The sequence below is a fragment of the Salvia hispanica genome, chromosome 5, assembly GCF_023119035.1.
Source record: "Salvia hispanica cultivar TCC Black 2014 chromosome 5, UniMelb_Shisp_WGS_1.0, whole genome shotgun sequence".
Lineage (NCBI taxonomy): Eukaryota > Viridiplantae > Streptophyta > Magnoliopsida > Lamiales > Lamiaceae > Salvia > Salvia hispanica.
The window spans coordinates 18,935,199-18,956,272 of NC_062969.1; the positions used below are offsets into that span (position 1 = coordinate 18,935,199).

The following is a 21,074-nucleotide window of genomic DNA, read 5'->3' on the forward strand; positions in this document are numbered from 1 at the left end:
ACCGCGAGGGTGTTTCGTGGTTATGGTTTCGGTTCCAAAACCGCCGGTTTCAGTTCCCTATTACCCAAGGTGTAAAACCAATGGATAAAGGCCTACAACTAATGGACAAAGGGCTTGACTTTCAAAAGCTAATTTTATCTACTAATCCTACACTAAAGGCACGAAAATTAAGTGAGAGGAATGACTAAATGGCTGCTACACAACTAACTAAGCAAGAGAAACACAAAATCAACACTTAAACTACCTAATCATGCATTGAAAACAAAAATTAAAAGCTGAAAGTTAAAACACTTAAACAAGATGAAATAAGCTTAAAAAAAGAACAACAATGGAGGATGAAATACAAGACAAGAAATTAAGCAACAAACATTAAACTTAAAACATGCAAACTAATTTATCTAGGTGATTTAAACTCTAAACAAGAACACAACTTTTTTTCTTCTTTTCTTCTTCAAACTTTCGAAACTAGCAATTAACTAAAACAATTAAAACTGAACTAAAGACATTGGGAAAGATTTTTACTAAGCAAGAATGGTTTAACAAACACTAGAACAAAGTAGAGCATATTTAAAAAAGAAAAATTTTTCAACAACTTCTCTCTTACGTTTTTTCCTTCCCTCTTACTAATAATATGGACCTCACATTCCACTAACACTACTTCTCTCTTACTTTATCAATTTCACATTAAAACACATGTCATTCACAATGTGTCCTACTTTTCGTGGACGGATGGAGTAATAAATAGCATTAAATTTTTTTCAAAGTGGTAATGCACTTGACACGATTTTTACTTGTTTGCAATAGTTATTTAGTGATTAATTTGATATTCGTAGTCGTAGGTGACAATCTCTTTCAGGGCAGTGATAATCGTACATAATTGTACGTACATAATCAAACTTTTTTTTTTTTTAACATTTTACATTGAAAATCGATTTATAAACATTAATCGATTTAAAATAAATTTCATACTAATCATATTGCAACATTTCGAAAAAAATTGAAATTTTAACTTAAATATTTGTATATCTAAGAGAAACTTATTTTTTACTAAATATTTATAAATTAATTGAAATTAAGCTCGAAATCATGAATATTTTAATAGGAGTGGGAAAATGTGGTTAAGTGTATTAATTATTGAGAGAAAGTTTCCCAAAAAATGAAATGTTTCATCTTAGTTGGGACAAACTAAAAAGGAAAACGTGTCATCTTAAGTGGGACGGAGGGAGTAATAACTTTCAATTTTGTGTATTAAAATTATCAACACAAAGACATAATTATATCAATACAACATGTAAAATTTAAATATCAACGGAAAGACATAAGTTTATCAACACAAGAAGATTGATAAATCCATGTCTTTGTATTGATCACACACCATCAAGTTTCATAAAAAAGAGAGAGCTTCTACTAAGAACCTTTCGTACGCTGGGCGAGCCGAACTTATTAGATCAGTTATGCAAGGTGTGGAGTGTTACTGGCTCCAAGTGTTCCCTTTGCCTGGGACTGTCATCGATAGGATCACCCGCTTGGCGCGTATTTTCCTATGGAGCACTAAACAAGCACCAGTAGCTTGGCGCGACCTTTGACTTCCGAAGGAAGAAGGAGGTCTTGGTTTCCGAAGCCTTATATCATGGAATACGGCGCTTATCTCGCGTGTGCTTTGGAATATCTTCTCCAAAAAGGATTCTCTTTGGATTAAATGGGTGCACAATGTGTACATTGGAAATAGGGACTTTTGGGACTGGACCGCGAGGAAGAGGGACCCGCCACTTATCAAAGCGTTACTAGCCAACCGGGATTGTCTACTCCAAAATTTGCCTCGAGACCAAGTAGTAAGCTTGCTGGGGACTTGGTACCAATCTAGAGGGTCAACAGAAGCATATGAATGGTTTAGACTGAAGGGTGAACGTAGATTTTGGCCCAAATATGTGTGGAAGGGGTATATTCCACCCAAATACTCCTTTACCACCTGGTAGGCCATCAAGGGAAGACTCCCAACCCGAGACAGACTCACATACCTTGACATTGATTTGGTTTGTCCACTCTGTAACGAGGAACCAGAAACAGCCGCCCACATTTTCTTCTCATGCAATAAAACTCGTAGAACTTGGCATGAGATCAAGATGTGGCTCGGTATCAGAAGACCCCTCACAACAATACCAAGTGCCATTAAATGGATGGCGCGAGAGAATGTTGGCTCAACAGTCAAGAAGAAAGATAAATGGATAGCCCTCGCGGCAATGGTAAGTCTCACTTGGAGAGCGAGGAACGCGCTGATCTTTGATACCAAACCGTTCGATCCTTTTCGTTTACTTTTTGAGATTAAAAAAGGGTTACGTACGTCACTCTTTATTCATTGTTTCCAGAAGACCTTGTTGTATCATCCCTTGGGCACTAATTGTTTATAATGAGATGGGTCGCAAGGCTTTTGCCTTGGGTGTGTGTGTATGCCACTGCCATTGGAGTTTCCCCCATGGTAGGATGGCTTTTGCTTTGCGTCTGTGATGTTATGCGTACAACACGCGCATAAACCTTTTGCCAAATCGTCCGAGGGTCTCCCGATGCGACTCGGTGTTGCGGTCTCAAGACACCAGCAAATCGGCCGCACCATCGCGGGCCCATGCGCACAAACCTTTTGCCAAACCGTCCGAGGATCTACCGATGCGACTCGGTAGGATGGCCACATGAGTCTCGTCGTTTTTCTCTCGAAACAATCTGTGGGACGACGGCTATAATTTAAGGTGCCGACTTTGCCTAACAAAGCATTCGAGTGTTACCATGGTGGTGTCCGAGGGTCTGCGAAAGGGACTTGGTGGTGCGGACTTGTGTTCCCACCTGCCGACTCTTCGTCCCGCACCACCGCCTGGCCACTCCCACCCGAGTGGTCCTCCTACATAGAGAAATGATCCCAGTTTTCCGAACTCACCAGTATGGCATATATGGTTAAGAACGATAAACTTCAAGCAGAGGTCAGGGCATCGAATGCACAAAATCCTAACAACGGCCACACCTCCCCTTTCCCCTGCTCCTTAGGGTACTCTTTTTCCTCTTGGGGATTTTATCCCAATGGGTTTTGCCCCAAGAGGTTTTAACGAGGCCCGCCCTCTACCGCTGGAGGGTTCATGTTTGTGGTTTCGGGGGTAGACCCGGACTACCCCCACATAGGTATGCCTATGTTCCCCTTGTAAACCTCTACTTGGCAAGGACGATTGTCTAAGCCCTAGGCTCTCTAGGTTTTCGACAATAGTTTGGTTCTTCATGTACACCGGCTTGATAAAAGCCCTTGGGTATGCCCAAGTTTCAGTTGTATTGTGTTCATCCCACCCCGGCCCGCTAGCTTGACTAGTTGGCTGTATCCCTCGGGTATACCCGAGTTATAATTGTATTTCGTTTTTATTTTAGTGAATTTATTTAAACACCAAAAAAAAAAGAGAGAGCTTCTACTTGCAAAATAAATCATAGAGATCAAGAGGTAGAGTACTTCACTTGTGCAAGGAGTTGGAGAAGGATTTCAAGAACGACAAGGATTCAACCTACGGGTTTTATTTGCTTTAGTTTTATGTTCAAATTGTCTTCCCTTCAATCTATGTGTTTAGCTTATTTCATTATGTGTAATTAAACTCATAGGATTCTAGGGATGTGTTAGTAACGATTTTGGTTATACAATTCCTTTTTCTATTTAATATCCGTTTTGTTTTTACTTTTTTTAATATAGCTTGCTTCATAACTGTGAGAGAGTTCTATCGAGTTAGATTCACTTAGTAGACGCTACAGTTTGCTTCCCTTAAAACGACACTGTTAATTGAGAGTGAAGACTTTTCAAGAGTCTTAGGAGCTATTCGGAGTTACGTCTTAGGATTGACAACCCTAATTTTGTAATCAACATTTGCATTGCATGAGCATAAGCTAGGTGACTCGTCCTATCAAAGTAATAACTGTGCTAGAGTATTGTAGTTTGGAATTTGTATAACCATAACTGTGAATGCACATCCCTGGGATTCCCTTATCTCTATCGATTGTCTCTGTGTTTTACTCGTATTTAGTTGTGAATTGCCTTCTATTGTTTTCTGTTTTCAAAGTTTTCCTAAACCTTCTGTTCTTCCAAATAGTAATTGAGTGGTAGTAGAGGATAGACACTTTGTGTTTGCCTTCCCCGTGTTCGATATTCCGGTACTGATCTTTGGCTATACTATATATACTCTGTATACTTGCAGATTTATTTAGTGCTAAAAAATAGTACATCACAAACCCATATATATCAAACATCTACCAACATGTACCTGGAACCTATTATACCATAACAAAGTAGATACATATGTTGAATAAAAGAGATTATATATCAACATACAACAATGGTTAGAAAGCTAAAACATCAAACAATTAAACTATATACATAAAAGTACACAGGATAAATAGTTTAAAAATAATTTAAAAATAGTTTCATACTTGCATTAGTCATCAATTTCTCGAGCACGAGATATCCAAGATTCTGCAAAACCATCACCATAAAGCCAAATTTATAGAATATTAGAAGCCCTTGGAATTCTGCTCGTTGGCCTTCCTCTGTATCATTTCATAAATTAAATTGATGATAAATGTCTTGACCATTCAAATTATTGTCTATTAAAAAATTTAATTTTATTTAATAAATATTTTTTAATGGCATTCTTCTAAATTTCTTCAAAACTCTCCTTTTATATATATATAGATATAGATATAGATATACATTTCTTATCTGTTATTTTGGTTAATCATCAAAGAGAGTTTTATATAATTATTCATTTATATATTTAACCATAATGCACTACTTCAACACTCCAGTTTATTAAAATCAACATCCTCCCTTAAAAAACGCATTTGGTCAAATATCATGTATAATATCGCAAGTGCTTTTAGTTTAATATGGATAGCATGGTCAACCAAAATAATGGATAGTATTTTATCTGTAACGGTTACCTACCCAAATTAAAAAACAATGCCCGACGGTTTCAAACAACAATAAGAAGCATTTTCAAATGATGAGTCAGCCTTAAACATGTAGAATAAGATTTGATTAATTGGTGCACGCATCCCAAAAATAGATCAATAAATAAATAACACCTAGATTAATCTTCATCAGAAGATAACGATTTGAAGAAATGAGAGAGTCATCTCCGATGAATGCAGGGGATGGGGCGTATAGCTACACCAAGAATTCAACTGTGCAGGTCTTCTATTTTCTATATCTCTCTAGCTATATTTATACTCATTTTATTCGTATTTTCATTAAGCATATAATTTGTAAATTAGAATCGGTGACTGTATGGTCCTGTTCAGTTGATAACTTTCTTAAATAGATAACTGACGACTATATCAACAATCTACTATATGGTCCTGTCCAGTTGATAACTATTTTAAATTGATAACACGAAGACATTTATACATCAACTAATATAGTTGACATATATACGTATGTCTTCTATTGACATGTAAATATAGATGTCAACACGAACACACTTGTATGTCAACTAAATCCTTAACGTATATTATTGATATAATTGTCAGTTATTAATTTAAGATAGTCATCAGCTGATCATGTCCCGGTGACTGTATATGATCAACAGAGAGATGCGGCAAGTGGCGTAAAAGATGCAATAAAGGAGGCAATAATGGAGAATTTTGACATAGAAAAGGTATTAGGTGGTTTGACCACTTTCACCATAGCCGACTTAGGGTGTTCGGTGGGACCCAACACTGTCTTTGCCATGGAAAGCCTACTCGAAACAGTGGAACACAAGTGCCGCCAGCAAGGCTTAGAAGATCGGGAGTTCCAATTGTTGTTCAACGACCAAATCGGCAATGACTTCAACACCCTCTTCGCCGCCCTCCCTCAGCCAAGAAGCTACTTCGCCGCCGCCGTGCCAGGCTCTTTCTACGGCCGCCTCTTCCCTTGTTCCTCCGTCCACATAGCGTATTCGTCATTCGCGATCCACTGGCTGTCTAAGGTGCCGGATGAGCTGCAGCGGAAAGGCTCCGCGGCGTGGAATGCCGGTAGGATTCACTACTCGGATGACTCATCCGAGGCGGTTCTCGAAGCCTATGCGGATCAGTTCCAACGAGACATGGAGGCTTTCTTTAGAGCTAGAGCTCAGGAGATTGTGCCAGGTGGGGTGATGGTCATCGTCGTGCCCGCCGTCCCCGATGGAGCTATCACGTTCAGCGGAGGCGTAGCCTTTCGTTTCCTTGAGTCCATACTCTCGGACATGGTCAAAGAGGTACGTTGAATGACAGTCCTACTTTGATATATTCTATCCGTCCCATAAAAATTGATACTTTGGGAACGACACGAGTTTTAATGCAAAAAATTGGTTACACATAAGAAAATAGAAAGAAAAAGTGATTGAAGTATTGTTAGTGGAAAATGAGGCCTACTTTATAAGAAAGAAAAAACTTGCCAAAAGTAGAAGGTAACTAATTTTGTGGGACACCCCAAAATCTAAATGGAAGACTATTTTTATGTGATGGATGTGATATTAGTTAAATGATAAATATGAGTAAAATTCGTTAAATGGAATGTGTGTTGCACTTGCCAAAAAATAATAAAATTGAAATGAGATATTTATTGGGGGTGGAATGTTATGCTAATGTATATCCATGCGTGTAGGGAGTTATAGAGCAAGATCAAGTGGACTCGTTCAATGTTCCTAATGTATATCCATGCGTGAAGGATCTAAGGAGGGTTGTCGAAAGAAATGGGTGTTTTGAAATTGTGAAAATGGAATTTGGGGAGGTATCCATCGGCAAGGTGGAGCCTGAGAATTCAATAATGATTATTAGAGCAATATTTGAAGGATGCATGGCCAATCATTTTGGAGCTATGGTTGTTAACCAACTTTTCGTGAGGGCAATGCAAAACAAACTCCAATTTGCTGAGATTCTAAATTCAGCTGGGATTCAAGGGACTATTAGTCAAATCATGGTTGTGCTCAAGCGCATTTGATATTATACATCCTACATTTATGACCCTTAAATTTCCCTTCTGTATGTTATTAATATTATTGCAATGTAAAATGTTCAAGTCATCGAAATTTTACAAGTGGTAGGACGATTTCTTCAGGTATAAAGCATGTTCATAAGTGCACTTCACAAAACCATTCTTGAGAAAATATTCATTGATTCTCCATATTTCACATATCCTTCACGTTGCACCACATGAATTTATTCTTTAGGAAAACCATTTAAAAAGGCCGACTTAACATCAAGCAGATAGATCTTTCAATTGTGTTTGCGGCTAGTGAGATAAATTTCTTACACCAGTTGTTTTTTGGTGTACTGGTAGTGTTGTCAACGATCAAATATCATTTTTTTTTTATTGCATTAATTTCTTCATCAAATTGCAATCTTCCATTTCCTGTCTTGTACAACATCTACATAAGCCACATGATCAACATCCATATAGAAACAAATAAGATTCACATTGTCAGCTCCAGTTTCATCAACTTCTTTCGTAGCTCCTTAAATATCACTTAGTTGTGCATTGTTCATGTCCTTTCACTTGGACCTGGAGATGAAGTAGGTGGTTCAAGTTCTTCGATTTTACGTGCATCTTCTAGCTTTCAACTTTCTTATCCTCTCAGCTTCATCTTTGATCTTTTTCAAGCACCACATCACGACTTATTATCACAATCTTCGTGAGTGGTTTATACAAATTATAACCCATAACTCGATCACCACATTGCACAAAGGTTCATTTTTTCATTTGTCATCAAGATTGATTCTTCTAGCTTCATGATTTTTGGTAAAAGCAATGCAGCCAAAAACTCTCAGGTGTGCTAGATTGGGCTTAAACGAACTCCATGCTTCTTTAGGCGTCATGTTACGACCACTTTTGGTGGGACATCGATTCTGGAGGTACACTGTTGCTATAGCTTCAGCCCAAAATTCTCGAGGTAAGTCTTTCCATTTGATTATACTTCTCGTCATATCAAGAACTGTTTGATTATTTCTTTCCCAACAACATCAGTTGAGGTATATATGGAGGTGTAAAATGATGAATGATCCCATTCCCTTTACCAAACTTTTCGAACAAATCAGGAGTAAACTAGCCAACTTGGTTGGATTTGAGAAGTTTTATATAGTGCCCACTCAATCTATCAACAAGAACTTTGAACTCTTTGAAAATTTCAAACAACTTGGATTTCTTCTTCAGAAGTACACCCAAGAGTTTCTAGAATAATCATCAATTAATGTTAAAAAGTATTGATTACCTGTAGTAGAAATAGGTTTCAGATGACCACAAATGTCTGTATGAACAAAACTCAATGGGCGTGATGCTCTCCATATAATTTTTTTAGAGGATCTTGGCCTATAATGCTTGCCATGTATGCATCGTTCACAAACTTCATCAGCATTACCGATATGTAGCATGTCTTTCGCCATATTTTTTGTGGATAGAAGCTTTAAACCACCAAATTTCATATGTCCAAGATGCAAATGCCATAATGATATAATCATGCCATCACACGAAGTGGTTGAACCGTCAAAGCCAGCCAACGACCGAGAGGATACGTTTCTGACTGAAGAAATAACCAAGAAAAAGGAGATGTCACCGAAAAAAGGAGAAGCAACGTGATAAGCCGAAAGGCAAGCAAGTGCATAAAGGCTCTGGAAAGAAGCACACCGAGTTGGGAAGGAAAGTCCGGAAACCGGACCGGTATGAGAGCTAGTTAATTTATTTGTATTCATTATTTAAAGTTTTTGCTTTGGTTATTTTTTGAGAATTATTTTACTGCTTTTAGTTTTATTTTTTAAAAGACATTATTGAGTCGGACGGTTTATAAGCCCCATTCGGGTTTTGTTTGTTGGTTCTTTCCCGAATGACTAGGAGATCGAACCAACCCTAGGGCCCTTAGTCTTATAAATGGGAAAATATCAATGTTTGTTGGTTCTTTTTGTGTTCATCGTGATTTTGGCTGTTTGACGGGAATTTCCCGCAAGCAGAGAATTTGTGAAGCCGACAATCGAGCCTTACTAGCCACCGGAAGTGTTTGTTAATCGCGGGGAAACCCCCTTGCGGTCGCTGTTAGGATTGAGTCCTAACACATGTTTCATATTCATCTTTAACAATAGCTTTCATTCAATTCAACATATCATGTTTCGTATTCAAAGCAAATAATCTATTTTTGGACATATTTACACATGCAACCAAATTACTGCAAACATCATTGATAATAAGATAAGAATTCGAGCATCCACAATGGTCGCTCATAACTAAGGTATTCCATACGCTATTCCATACGCTATTCATGGGCCTCATACCACTTTTATTCATTTTTTATTTCATTCCTTAACTAAGAACAACACCTCCAACATTCCATTCCTTCCTTAACTTTTCATGGATCCACTATTTCATAACTTATTATTTTAATTTTTTCTCAAACAATTTAATTTCAATTAAATATTAAAAAAATTATAAAAAGTGCATTTATATTAAAAATACCATTATATCAAACATAAATTATAATAACAATCGAAATTACATAATTTAAATGCAAAAATTAAAATTTAAGAATGTGGTATTTATAGATGATTTATGGATGAATTGGGAGTTAAAAAAATGAAAACAACGGTATTATTTTTAAAAAAATTAGTTTCCAATAGATAAAACGACGCCTACTTGCTGCGGGGGAGGGGGAGTGGTAGGGTGTTCACTTGGGTTGGGCGCCACGTGGGTTGGGCGGTGAGATTGGAGTTTCTGACCACTGAGTTTGATGACGCTCACTTGTGACTATTGGTTGAAGCGTGTGGGAAGGTTCTTGGCCCGGTGTAGTCGTTGTTGCGACCTGAGCCATATCTTGACATACTTGACTTTGTCTCTTCTTGTGTATTTCTGATTCGATAGGATCTTTCCCTTAGGTTAGTAATTCGATTACTTAGTGTGTAGGTGTTCTCGGAGTGAGTTGGATGTCTAAGTCTAGGGCTCAGATAGTTATACCCTGCACTAATAATAATTGTAATCTTGTGTTTCCTTTTGTATTCGGTTTGTTCCTTCTGAGATTAGCTATCTAAGTACGCGGTGTAACAAAAGAGGTCCCGGTAATTAGTGAATCCATGGTAGTATGATCCTTACAGTTGTCATATATAAAACCATGATCTCCATTCTTTAACTTAATCAATATATAACATATTCCTTGTACTCCAACTTTTGAAGAATTTCCAGAAGTAACATCCCCAAAAATGCCTTATTTTGCTCAATGAAGAGTTTCTTATTTTCGCACATATGGTTACTAGCTCCAGTTTTCAAGTACCATGTACTACATTGATCACCTTCAAGTCCTTTATGAGTAAAAAAAAAGAGGTTGAAATTTCCTGCTCGTTACTGAAAAGTCGCATTCTAGGCCTTGGTTATTGGTTTGTATGATGAGTTTTAACATGCATTATCTGCAGGAAAGTTGCTTAAGTGTGCAGAAAAAGGGGTACAAGTCAGCAAGGAAAGAGCCGGAAGATTCAAGTTAAAAGGACGCTAGAAGGGTGCAATACTGGTCAGGATGCATTCCATAAGGCTCGAGATGGAGAAGGGAGGATTGCAAGAAAATACCGACTATTCAAAAGGGCAAAAGCAACATTTCCACATCAGAAGGCAACCCTAAGAATGAGAGCAAGCCACCCTATAAATAGAAGGTCACATGAAGGAAGAGAGAGACGCTCACTTAGCTAGACAACATACTACACTCTCGGATACCCTATGTTCCTACCGTGGAGACTAGCTTTGCCACTTCTTGTTCCTCGCCTAGTCATGACCACTTGAAAACTCCGGTACTCTGCCAGAGGGAGTTCACCACCGTTCCATCCGGCCGTAGTAGTCGCCAGAATCACTGTTTTATCGTCCGAGGGGCCAAACAATCTTTACTCGCTTTCCGTATTTTAACTCTAGTTTACTTTTTTTGCTTGGATCCCTTGTTGATCGTCGTTATTATTTGGATTTTACGTACTTTGTTTTGGATCTGATCGTTATGAAGTTAAAATTTACCTTTTGTTTATCCTTCGGTTGCAAATGTTTTCTTCCTGCCTGGATTAGTTAGATCTAGTAGTTTAGCGTAAATTTCCAACTGTTTGAGTATGGATTATCTTGGATAGGATAGATCTGGTTTTGTTGAGTAAATTTTCCAAGTGTTTTCTCGTTTATTTCGAAGTGGAATGCATGAAATCTATAATCGCGTAGTTTTGTCACCTTGCATGTTAGGCAGTCTGCATGATCTAGGATTATTGGTTTTAATCTTCTCGATTTAGCTTTTACTTTCATATCTAAATTCCTAGAATGTGTTGATTCAGGATGTTGTTCATGGAGTTTTAGTTTATCTACAATTGTAGCATACTTGTTGGAGAAGATAACATCCAGATCTGATTTGTGGACCGCTTTTCATTTTTCAGCTAAATTCCCTTTTGTCCTCCAATTTCGCCAACTTTTCTGTGGATCTGGCAGTTCGTCAGCCAGTTGGTCGAATATTTGTTACAGTCGTTGTTTGTCCATTTTTAGTAAACTTTCAATTTTAGCATGCACTCCAGTCTTATACACCCGCTTTTCACGTACTCGACTTCATTCCGATATGAGATCGTCTTACTTGTCAGGATAGTATAGGTCCCTTTTTAAGTTTTGTGTCTAGATAGATCTCAACCCAAAGCATGGTAGCTAACCAATCCCTTCCAAATTATCATCTCAATCACATTTCGCACTCATCCATCTCTATGGGATTCGACCCTTGCTCCACTATACTAGCCAGTAGAAGTGGGTTGAGGAATATTGTTGTTAACAGGTTTTTAGGTCCTCGTGCCAGCGACACGCTCAGGTTTAGGATCTCCCCTATTAGTTGATTACACGAGCCTGCACTAAACCTGCTCTTTCAGTTACTCTCTTCACCTTCGACATAGTTTACTTTTGATTTGACGTAGTATTTCTAGTTGTTAGACATTAATAACTATAATGCACGAATTCATAACGAATATATCACTCAACATTTACTTTATCAAACCCTTGTTGATTGTGGGCTTGAGAATAACCGCCTCTATGTCATCCTCGGTAGGTGAACATTTAACGCCCTCCCTCATTTTGACAATTATGGCCTTGTTGAAGCTTCCTGTTGGTTGTGACAGTACAAGTGTGGTGTGTGTGCAGTGTTGTGATATTCAAATAAGGCAGGTTCCCCAGATCCAGCAAGTCCACTAGATCACTTGGTCTAGGAACTCGTAGGTTGCGTTAAGAAGAGTGAAAAAACTCTATCCATTACGCTGCATGCTCCTCTCTATTTATAGGCGCTTTAGTGGGTCCAGCGAGGTATTGATAATGACTTTGTTGCCCTCAGCTGTAGACTCCCCCGTCACGCCAATTTTCCTTGTAAATCCTGCTCATTTCGTCCTTTTTCTTTCGCTAGACCATCACCTTCCTTACTTCCTTGATCTAGCGATTTTCTTCACACACCTGGCTTAGGAAACGTGTTAGACCCAGCAATTTATAACATTTTTTTACACATTACCGATGCATGAAATTAGCCTTATCACTCGTCCTCCTTCATTTTGATAATTTTTTTACATGTCATCCTCGACCATGATAACTTTAGCCTCGATCTCGACTTCAGTTATATCCACCACGGGATGTCCCAGGCTCAAAATTCTTCTCTTTTTTCATTATATGTTAATCGGTAACTTCCAAGCTGCTCTGCAACTGATCAATAGACATGATATTTAGAACATGGGCTACCGACACAACTTGGCTAGCTTGCCGATGATCGTACTACCGTGCTGTTGCAGCAACAACTCCGCCTTAAACTCACGCTAAACTCTTGCCCGAAGGCGAAGGGGAACCGCCGCAAAACATGTCGCGAACGTAGCCATGTTCGCCATGTTCAAAATTCACGAAACATTGATCACATAACATATTCTTGTATGCAATCATTAATGATCACAAACATATATATGTCAATCAAACATGTCATCATTACACATGTTTATATAATTCACACGAAATTAATTAAACGATCTCATATGTAATTGACATCTTGCATCCAAACAATTCACATAACATGAAATTAATCCACATAATCAGAGCCAAAAACCTGGCTCTGATACCAATTGTTAGAGTTTGGTGCCCCTTGCACAACGGAAGACTTTGTACAAAACAAATAAATAAGATACGAGATCTATTTGACCGATTATGCGATTAATCAATTCACATGTTAAACAGATAATTGCATGCTAGAACGCAAATAATTCATGCTTAAAGAATATTAATCCTAAAACATGATTTCTACGGTTTAGAGTTACCGATTTAATTCTCCAAAGAATCGTCGATTGCTCGCGCCTTCTCCTCGATAATCTTCAATACTAGACCACATATCTTCTGGCTGGTTCCTAACTGTATCTCGATATCATGGTGGGCTGATCTTATCAAAAACCAGGGCTCGAATAAAGAAGACAGAAAATTCCTCACGGAGGAGGAAATGAAAATCTCACTGAGGAGAAAATCAAAGGAAAAATAGTCTCCTACTAAAGAGAAGAAAGAGACGCTATTTTCTATAAAATAAGTGTGTTTCTGTCTCCTTTATTCTCCTATTTATATTAAGTTTATATTGAGCCCAGTCAGGTATTTATGGAAGGTTTTGGATATGGGCTCCTCCAATTAGCTTTTTACTAATTAAATTGAACCCCAATTTAATATAAGCTTTTAGTTGGAATATTACGAGTAGCCACTACAGAAGTAATATTGCACCCCCCATCCAAATCCGAAATTATAAGTAATCCGGGTTTCCATTGCTTGTAAATTATTTATTTCTCGCGCTTAAGATATAAATGTCCATTAATTAATTAATGTCTGCTATGGACTTAATTAATTAACATCTTATTAATTCCAAGAATGGACTAAGCAAGAAAAAGTTATTTATTATTCATTGAGTGATAAAACTCCAACTGGCCAGTTTTCTGAATAATAAAACCTTGTTCAAGCTCCTCTTGAGGACATTATCAAACGAGACTCACCTCGCGCGCGATTCAACATAATAGCAATCCTAGCACCGCTAGATATTAATCACCACTACCCAATATATCGGGATTATTGGGTTGCGAAAACCCCCCACCATTTGATAAGTCAAAGTAGTGCATAATCAATACCGTATGCTCAATGCTAACGTATGTAGATTAAGAAATACTATTTTATCAAGACCTAGTCTTTCAGTAGATAGCATAAAGACACGTGTTGCTGTTAGACTCATTCAGTGCTATACCACACCAACGTCATCTTATTTCAGAAAGGCTTAGAAATAATCAGACTGACGTTGCAACCTTTCACGATAGGTAGCCAAAGCCTATCTAGGTTGTGAAATTCTTCTTTTTCTTTTGCAAAGCATTGCATAGAACTGACCGTGTTACCTTAAAGTAAACGTCGCCCACAACCGGTCTACTAAGCAAAAGATTTAGGCTTTGTTTACTTTTTATGCATTTAAATGTTTGTGAAACATCTTATAAATGCACAAGCAAACACAATGTAATAATATACTGATTCTATTCGTGCGAAACTACTCGAATAATACTGAATCGGGTTAAAAGTGGATTATAGAGTTTTACGTATACAAGCAAGATTCTATTCGAGCGAAACTTGCTCGAAACATGCTTTTCAGTATACCAAACCTAACATCTTCAGCTTCCTGTCCGGACACTGGTTCAACATAACCATCTTGAACAATATCCTACATGTCTTGTGAGTGCAACACAACTTTAATTTGAATACTCTGACTTCCATAATTGTGTTTCTAATTTGGGAATATGGGTATGAACCATGTTTAACGTTGGCGGCATAGGTAGGATCGAATGGCTCTAGATACCAGATTTGTTGGATATTTGATATAAATAAAATATAGAAACTCTTAGGGATGAAATATGGATGACAAGTTAAAATTAGACATTTGAGAAAGGCTTATACAAAATACAAACAAAAAAATGTGCTTCAACACTACAAAGTTTCCCTCTTTCTATCTTAGAGCTTGAGCTCTTTCTAACACTCTCCATTCTAATCTTTCTAATATTCTCAATTCTAATTTTTGATGTTTCACAATGAACAACAACGACCCCTATTTATAGTTTTTCATACATGAAAAGTGATCGATTATTGCTAGCGATAGCTTATATCTTCACTATTGACATATACAGATTTTGCATGTTTTTAAAGGCTAGATTTGACTCATTTTAAAAGTCAACCATACAAATTATGTTCTTAATTGCATATGTTATACATGTTGGTATTTGAAGGTTACAGGTTCTTTCCCTAGTTTTACGTATGTAATTTGGAGTGTATCCAACTGATCAGGAAGAGATTCCCGACCCAGCTGAGTCGTTGGTACGACAACCGGGACCTGGCTTCAAGCAAGTTTCCTCAACCCACTTCTACTGATTAGTATAGTGGAGGTAAGGGTCGAATCCCACAAGGATGGACACGTTTGGATAACTGCGGTGACTTTCCTGGGTGTTTTTGGTTAGCTACCACGCTTGGGTTGAGATTTTACCTAGGCAAGAAATAAAGGTGGCACTCTACTGACTAGTGGGTGTGAAAATAACAGGCATGTGGTGGTGTTCGTGGGAATAGGGGACAAGGTGTCTCAGAGGCATATGAAAAGTAGACAGTTACTAAAAGAGGAAATTTAGACTACAAGGCATATCTGGTGGCTGGGTGGCTCTCTGACAGGTCTGGATAGTACAACTGAAAAGTAGGGAACAAAAGCAAAAGTAACTTAAAAGTAAAGTGGTCCAAACTAAAGTTGATTTTGGCGTTTTCTTCTTCACCAAGTATTAACAAAAATCATATGAACACAAACACCATAACTAAACTCAGATTCGCAACCTCAAACTCAAGATCCATTGAATTAAAACGCTCGAACTTAAAATAAACGGTGGAACTGCAATTTACTTTAACTGACTAACATGCAAGGCGGTGATCACAGCGCAGAACAGAAACTCATGCACGAAAATTAGACTGAAACATAACTACAACCTCAGATCGACAACTCCAGGTAAGAAAACACTTAGAAATTAAAAGCAACAACTAGATCTAATTTTCCTAGGCAGAATGAAGCAAACTAGAACCAAAGCGACATACGAAATAGAAACTTCATAATTTAAGCGTTGGAACTTCACAAAGTACTTCAAAAGGCAACAACGATGAGTGTTTGCAACAAAACCAACGACGAAAACAAGTAAAGATTAAATTAGAAAGCAAAATAACGATTGTTTTGCCACTCCGGGCGATGATACTGCTATACTACTACGGCAACTGGCTGGAACGGTGGATCGATGACTTCTCCGGTAGACTCTCGGACGTCAAGTGACCATAGCTGTGGCGAGGAACGAGAGGTTGGACAATGCTGAAGGACTGATCTTCTCGAGAGAATTCTACTAAGTGTGTTTTTTGAACCGAGAACTTAGAGCTCCTAACCGAACTCTAAGGAACCAACTCTAAAGGCGAACTCTTTCTCTCTTTCCAAGTGGCTTCTTTTATAGGGAGGCTTGCCCTTGCTTTTAGGGTAGACTTCCTTCAAGTTTTGACTTTTCTGCCCTTGTTAATGATCATCCCAGCTATCCTTCTTCTCCATCTCGAGCCTTTTCTCTGGCATGCATCTTGGTCAGTATTGCACCCTTCTAGCGCCCTTTTCACTTTGGCATGGATCCTTTAATCCTGCACACTTGAGCAACTGTTTTGCAGATAATACATGCATTTCACGACATATTGACCAGTAACCAAGGCTTAGAATACGACTTATCAGTATTTTTGACGTGTTTGTTGATAAATGATATATAATGACAGAAAAAGGTGCAAAAGGGTCAAGTTACAACAGCCTCAATTAAAGCAATTTTCCCAGCATTGTTGAAGTCCAACCAATGATTCTTTCATACTATTCTCTTTGAATTCAAAAGAACTTCGCGTGGATACCTTGCACGTCTCAATCAAAGTTATGTGGAGAAAGTTATGACCATTCTACGAACATCGCGCAGTGAAGTCAAAACTGACGGATATTCAGGTGGAAATTCAAGAAATAAAATAAATTAGTGCTCAAATATCTCCCATTTCTTGTAGGGCACGAAAATTATAAAAGAATAAGCCTTTGTCTAGCCTATAAATACCTCTTAAACCTAATTCATAATCTTGATTTCAGAGTCTACAATCCTTCCCCTCTCTACACATTCTTCCATCCCATATTCCACACATATTTCATCTATCTTCCATTGCAGCGGAGCTCTGCAATCCAGGCAAGAGAAGACTAAATATTGAAGATTCAACCTTGGATTTTATCAATTTCTTTCATTTCTAGTACTTTTATTATTATTATTATTATTATTATTATTATTATTATTATTATTATTATTATTGTTATTATTATTGTTTTTACTACTTGTCTTTGAGTAGTTAAACATCATCTGTAGATTTTTCGGTGAAGACTATTATGAACATATTTGGCTTTATTGAATTGAACCTTTTACTAGTTCTTGTGATTGTTTTGCTTGTTCTTGTGCTTTTATTGTTCTTTTGTATTTGATAGGTTAGTTTTCGTCACTCGGAATTGATCACTATTTGCACTATATGTTGAATATTTGCGTGAAAAATATGCTTTTTGGCAGGGAATGGATCAATAAGTTCGGAAGCTGCTTAATGAAGGCACGAAGAAGAAAACATGCAAAAAGGTGGAAAAATGTGCAAGAATTAGAAATAAAATGAAAGAATGACAAACTGCCCAAGCTGTCATCTTGGCCAGTCTGGACCCAACGGAAAAACTGCATGAAGCCACTTGAGCATAATTACAAGACAGCTCTATTGTTGCTACACGTGTCCACATCCATCCCTTGGGCATGAGGAAGGGGAATTATCCTTTTTTTTTTCTTATGAACCAACGAGTCACTGATCACTTTCTTTAGTTTAGTTTAGTTAACTTTGTCTCTCTAGGAAACATTCATCTCTTCCTTAAGAAGAGAGATCTCAAACTCAAGGCTGCCAAGATCATTGTTCATCATGGGTTGAAGTAGTAGTAATTTAGTAGTAGTGTTTATTTTCTCTAGTTGCTTGTTATTAGCTTTCAGAGTTCTTTTGCATCAATCTCACTCTTAGTTATGATTGTTGTTCTTGTTTTAAAAGCTTATTTCTAGTAGTAATTTCTTTAAGTGTTTGTGTATTTAATGTACTTTAAAGTTTAGCTCTTGTTTATTTCTGGTTTTAGCTTGTTGTTTAGCTCTAGTGTTGCTTATGTTCTTGTTTAGTTAAAAATCCTTTCAAGCTTTTAAAATGAGTTTCTTAAGCATTTTCTTAGTTAGTTTGTAGTTAAAAACGTGGAGAAAGAGTTGGAAAAGTTAAAAAAAAAAAAAAATCAGCCATGTTATTGTGAATTTTCGGTGCCTCATAGAGTGTCATTTTCGTATGATTTGGCATGAGTTTGATGAGCTCGGTTCTTGAGTGTTCTTCCACCATGTTTAAGTGTTCTTAAGCTTTCTTTATCTTCTTCAATGAGTCTTTATGTTTCAACTTTTAGTTTGGTGTTTTCAATGCATGTTTAGGTGGTTTAATTGTTGATCTTGTGTTTCTCTAGCATTTTTAATTATGTAGCAGCCATCTACTCTCTTTCTCCTCCTTAATTTATGTGCCTTTAGTGTAGGATTAGTAGTTAAAATCAGCTTTTAGAAGTAAATGTAAGAACCATTAGTTGTAATCTTTTATCCAATGGTTTTACACCTTGGATATTAAGGTTTAGGAGACAACAAGTACATGATTCCTTTTCACTTTTGGCAGCCCTTTTAACTTAGTTAAGTTCTGCACTCCACCTTCCATTTACATCTAATTTAGTTTAGCTTGCTTTAGACAACCTTTTGCATGTCACTTTCCTAGTTTCTAGCTTTCTTTAAGAGTTAACACTTAGTAGTTTATTTTCCTTAGCTTTTAACTTAGTTCCTTTGCTTCTGAACTTAGTAAAATTCGTGCTAGTTGTTGCTTTGTTCTTATTTCCAAAATAGTTCTAATTTTTGCCCCTGCTAAGTTGCCCAGTTTATCAGAGTACCCAGTCTGCGTTCTAGTTTAATTGCTTTCTTCTTATTGTATTTTATTTGCATGTTTAGTTCTCAATCTTAGCTTAAGTGTTATTTATATTTCGTAGTTCAGTTCTCACCCCCAATTTAAAGTGTGGCGGCAACGCCAAAACCTTTCTAAGTGTGGAAATACATAACGGATGCTACCGTTCCTCGTGGGTTCGACACCCGAACTTACCATAAGCTAACTAATAGTATTTTGGAAAGTGGGAACTTATAAATCTTGTTGAATAGGAATGGACACGTTCCTACGACACGCGTGCAAAACCTCGTTCCTTTCAATATGACCAACTTTAGAACTATATCCATTTAACTACATTGATCGAGAGATAGCTAGTTTTACGTGGTAAAAGGAACGAGTATAACACATAGGTTTATCTGCAATCAAGAGAGGGGACCCTTTGTGAGGGCTTGAGTCTTAAGAACTTAAGGAGTTAGAATCTAATCTATTAGAATGAGACTTCGATAGTTAGAGTCTAATATAATGGATAGTGATGTGAATCAAATTATAGTCTTTTATTGTATTGTTTTAACACACATTTTTAGGTGAAAAATAGACTCATTTTGATATATTGTAGGACAAAAGACCAATCCATAAGAGAGAGAGGAGGAAGAAAACAAAGGTACGAATCTGATCAGTAATCATCCCTGCAAGATTAACTTAAAATGCTTCTACAAGTCCACCATTCCATTCCCCTTCGAAAGAGCTTTGCGTGGATACCTCACACGCTTCAATCGGAGTCCGGATGAAGAAGATACGGCTGTTTTACGAAGACTGCGCAATGCAGTGCAAAACGCGCGACCTGCGAAACGCGCGACCAGGCGTCAAAACGCGCGACCTGATCGAGAGTATGACAAAATTCCCGATCGGGAATTTTTCAATTTTTCAAGGTGCAGATCGCCCGACCGGGCAAATGGTACTAGGCCTATTTTTCGAGCCCTAGCTATTTAAATAGCTAGGACACGACTTCCAATGCATCTTTTGGCGGCTGGAGGTGATTTTTAGAGAGAGAAAGAGGCTTGGAGTCCATTTTTTGGAGGAAGAAGCTTGAGGCTAATTCTTCCCTAATCTTGCCCATATGGTAGCATTTACTTGTTTTCTTGCATTGTTGCCCACTATGAGTGGCTAGATTTTAGGGATTACTCCTAGTTAGTTAGGGAAGCTTCTAAATATGAATCCATGATTGTGTTTTGATTCATTTCCATATTTTGGTTATTGTCTATGTGTTTATTTTAATCCGTGTTGGGTTTTTGAGTAGAGCCTAGGAGACGTGATCATATCCTAGGTGTAAAATTCCACGATCAGTGATCTGCGTGAGAGCGTAAAATCAACACGATCCCGATAAATATTGGAAAGTAATTAGACATTAGGATTCATGTGAATAAGTAACCCTAAACAAGGTAGGAGTAGTCTTCCCTCTTTATCGTGATTCTCTTATTTTTTTTCCTTCTCGTTTCGTCCTTCACCCGCCTCTAGATCAAAAACCCAAAATTAAACTATTTTACTGTTTTTTAGTTAGATTTACTAGTTTTAGCAATGATCTCCTCCATGTGGGTTCGACACCTTTTACACTGCATTGCACGTCTGTATACTTGCAGAGGTAGTATTTTTAGGGATTTATTACTTGTTTTGTGCACTTAAATTGCACCCTAAAAATCACAACAGATAGCTGCACTCGAGAGAATGCTTATCCTAGAATCATGACTTTCCTAATAATCCTAGAGACACATAAAGGTAAAGGTTCTCTAAATAGTATATGATGCTTAGTACATGATAGCCGGTTGCAATCTTATTCCATGTGTTCGATATCTCGATAAAACCTTTAGCTATAATAGATCTACCGTGTAAACTTGAAGGTATATTTAGTGCTAATAAATAGTGCATCAACTATGTCACTCTCTGTTATCATTTATGAAACCATTTCCTTAGTCATGAAGACGAAAAATGTTAACCATACACTCCACCTTCTAATGATGTAGTGTAACAG

General features: G+C 37.5%; 1 protein-coding gene across 1 annotated transcript; it reads left to right on the forward strand.

The window, feature by feature from the left end:
• The first annotated feature begins 5,088 nt into the window (after nucleotides 1–5,088).
• Nucleotides 5,089–7,061, forward strand: LOC125187892 (loganic acid O-methyltransferase-like). The gene is made up of 3 exons (XM_048084541.1): nucleotides 5,089–5,207; nucleotides 5,604–6,254; nucleotides 6,644–7,061. Exons 1-3 carry the CDS (start codon nucleotides 5,139–5,141, stop codon nucleotides 6,977–6,979), a joined length of 1,056 nt encoding a protein of 351 aa, XP_047940498.1. The 5' UTR covers nucleotides 5,089–5,138; the 3' UTR covers nucleotides 6,980–7,061.
• The last annotated feature ends 14,013 nt before the right edge of the window (nucleotides 7,062–21,074 follow it).

Bases quoted from the DNA above. Each gene is read 5' to 3' on its own strand.
- LOC125187892 (XM_048084541.1), top strand. From the start codon at position 5,139: ATGAGAGAGTCATCTCCGATGAATGCAGGGGATGGGGCGTATAGCTAC. The intron at 5,208-5,603 runs GTCTTCTATTTT...TATGATCAACAG, and splicing joins CCAAGAATTCAACTGTGCAG to AGAGATGCGGCAAGTGGCGT. The intron at 6,255-6,643 runs GTACGTTGAATG...CCATGCGTGTAG, and splicing joins TCTCGGACATGGTCAAAGAG to GGAGTTATAGAGCAAGATCA.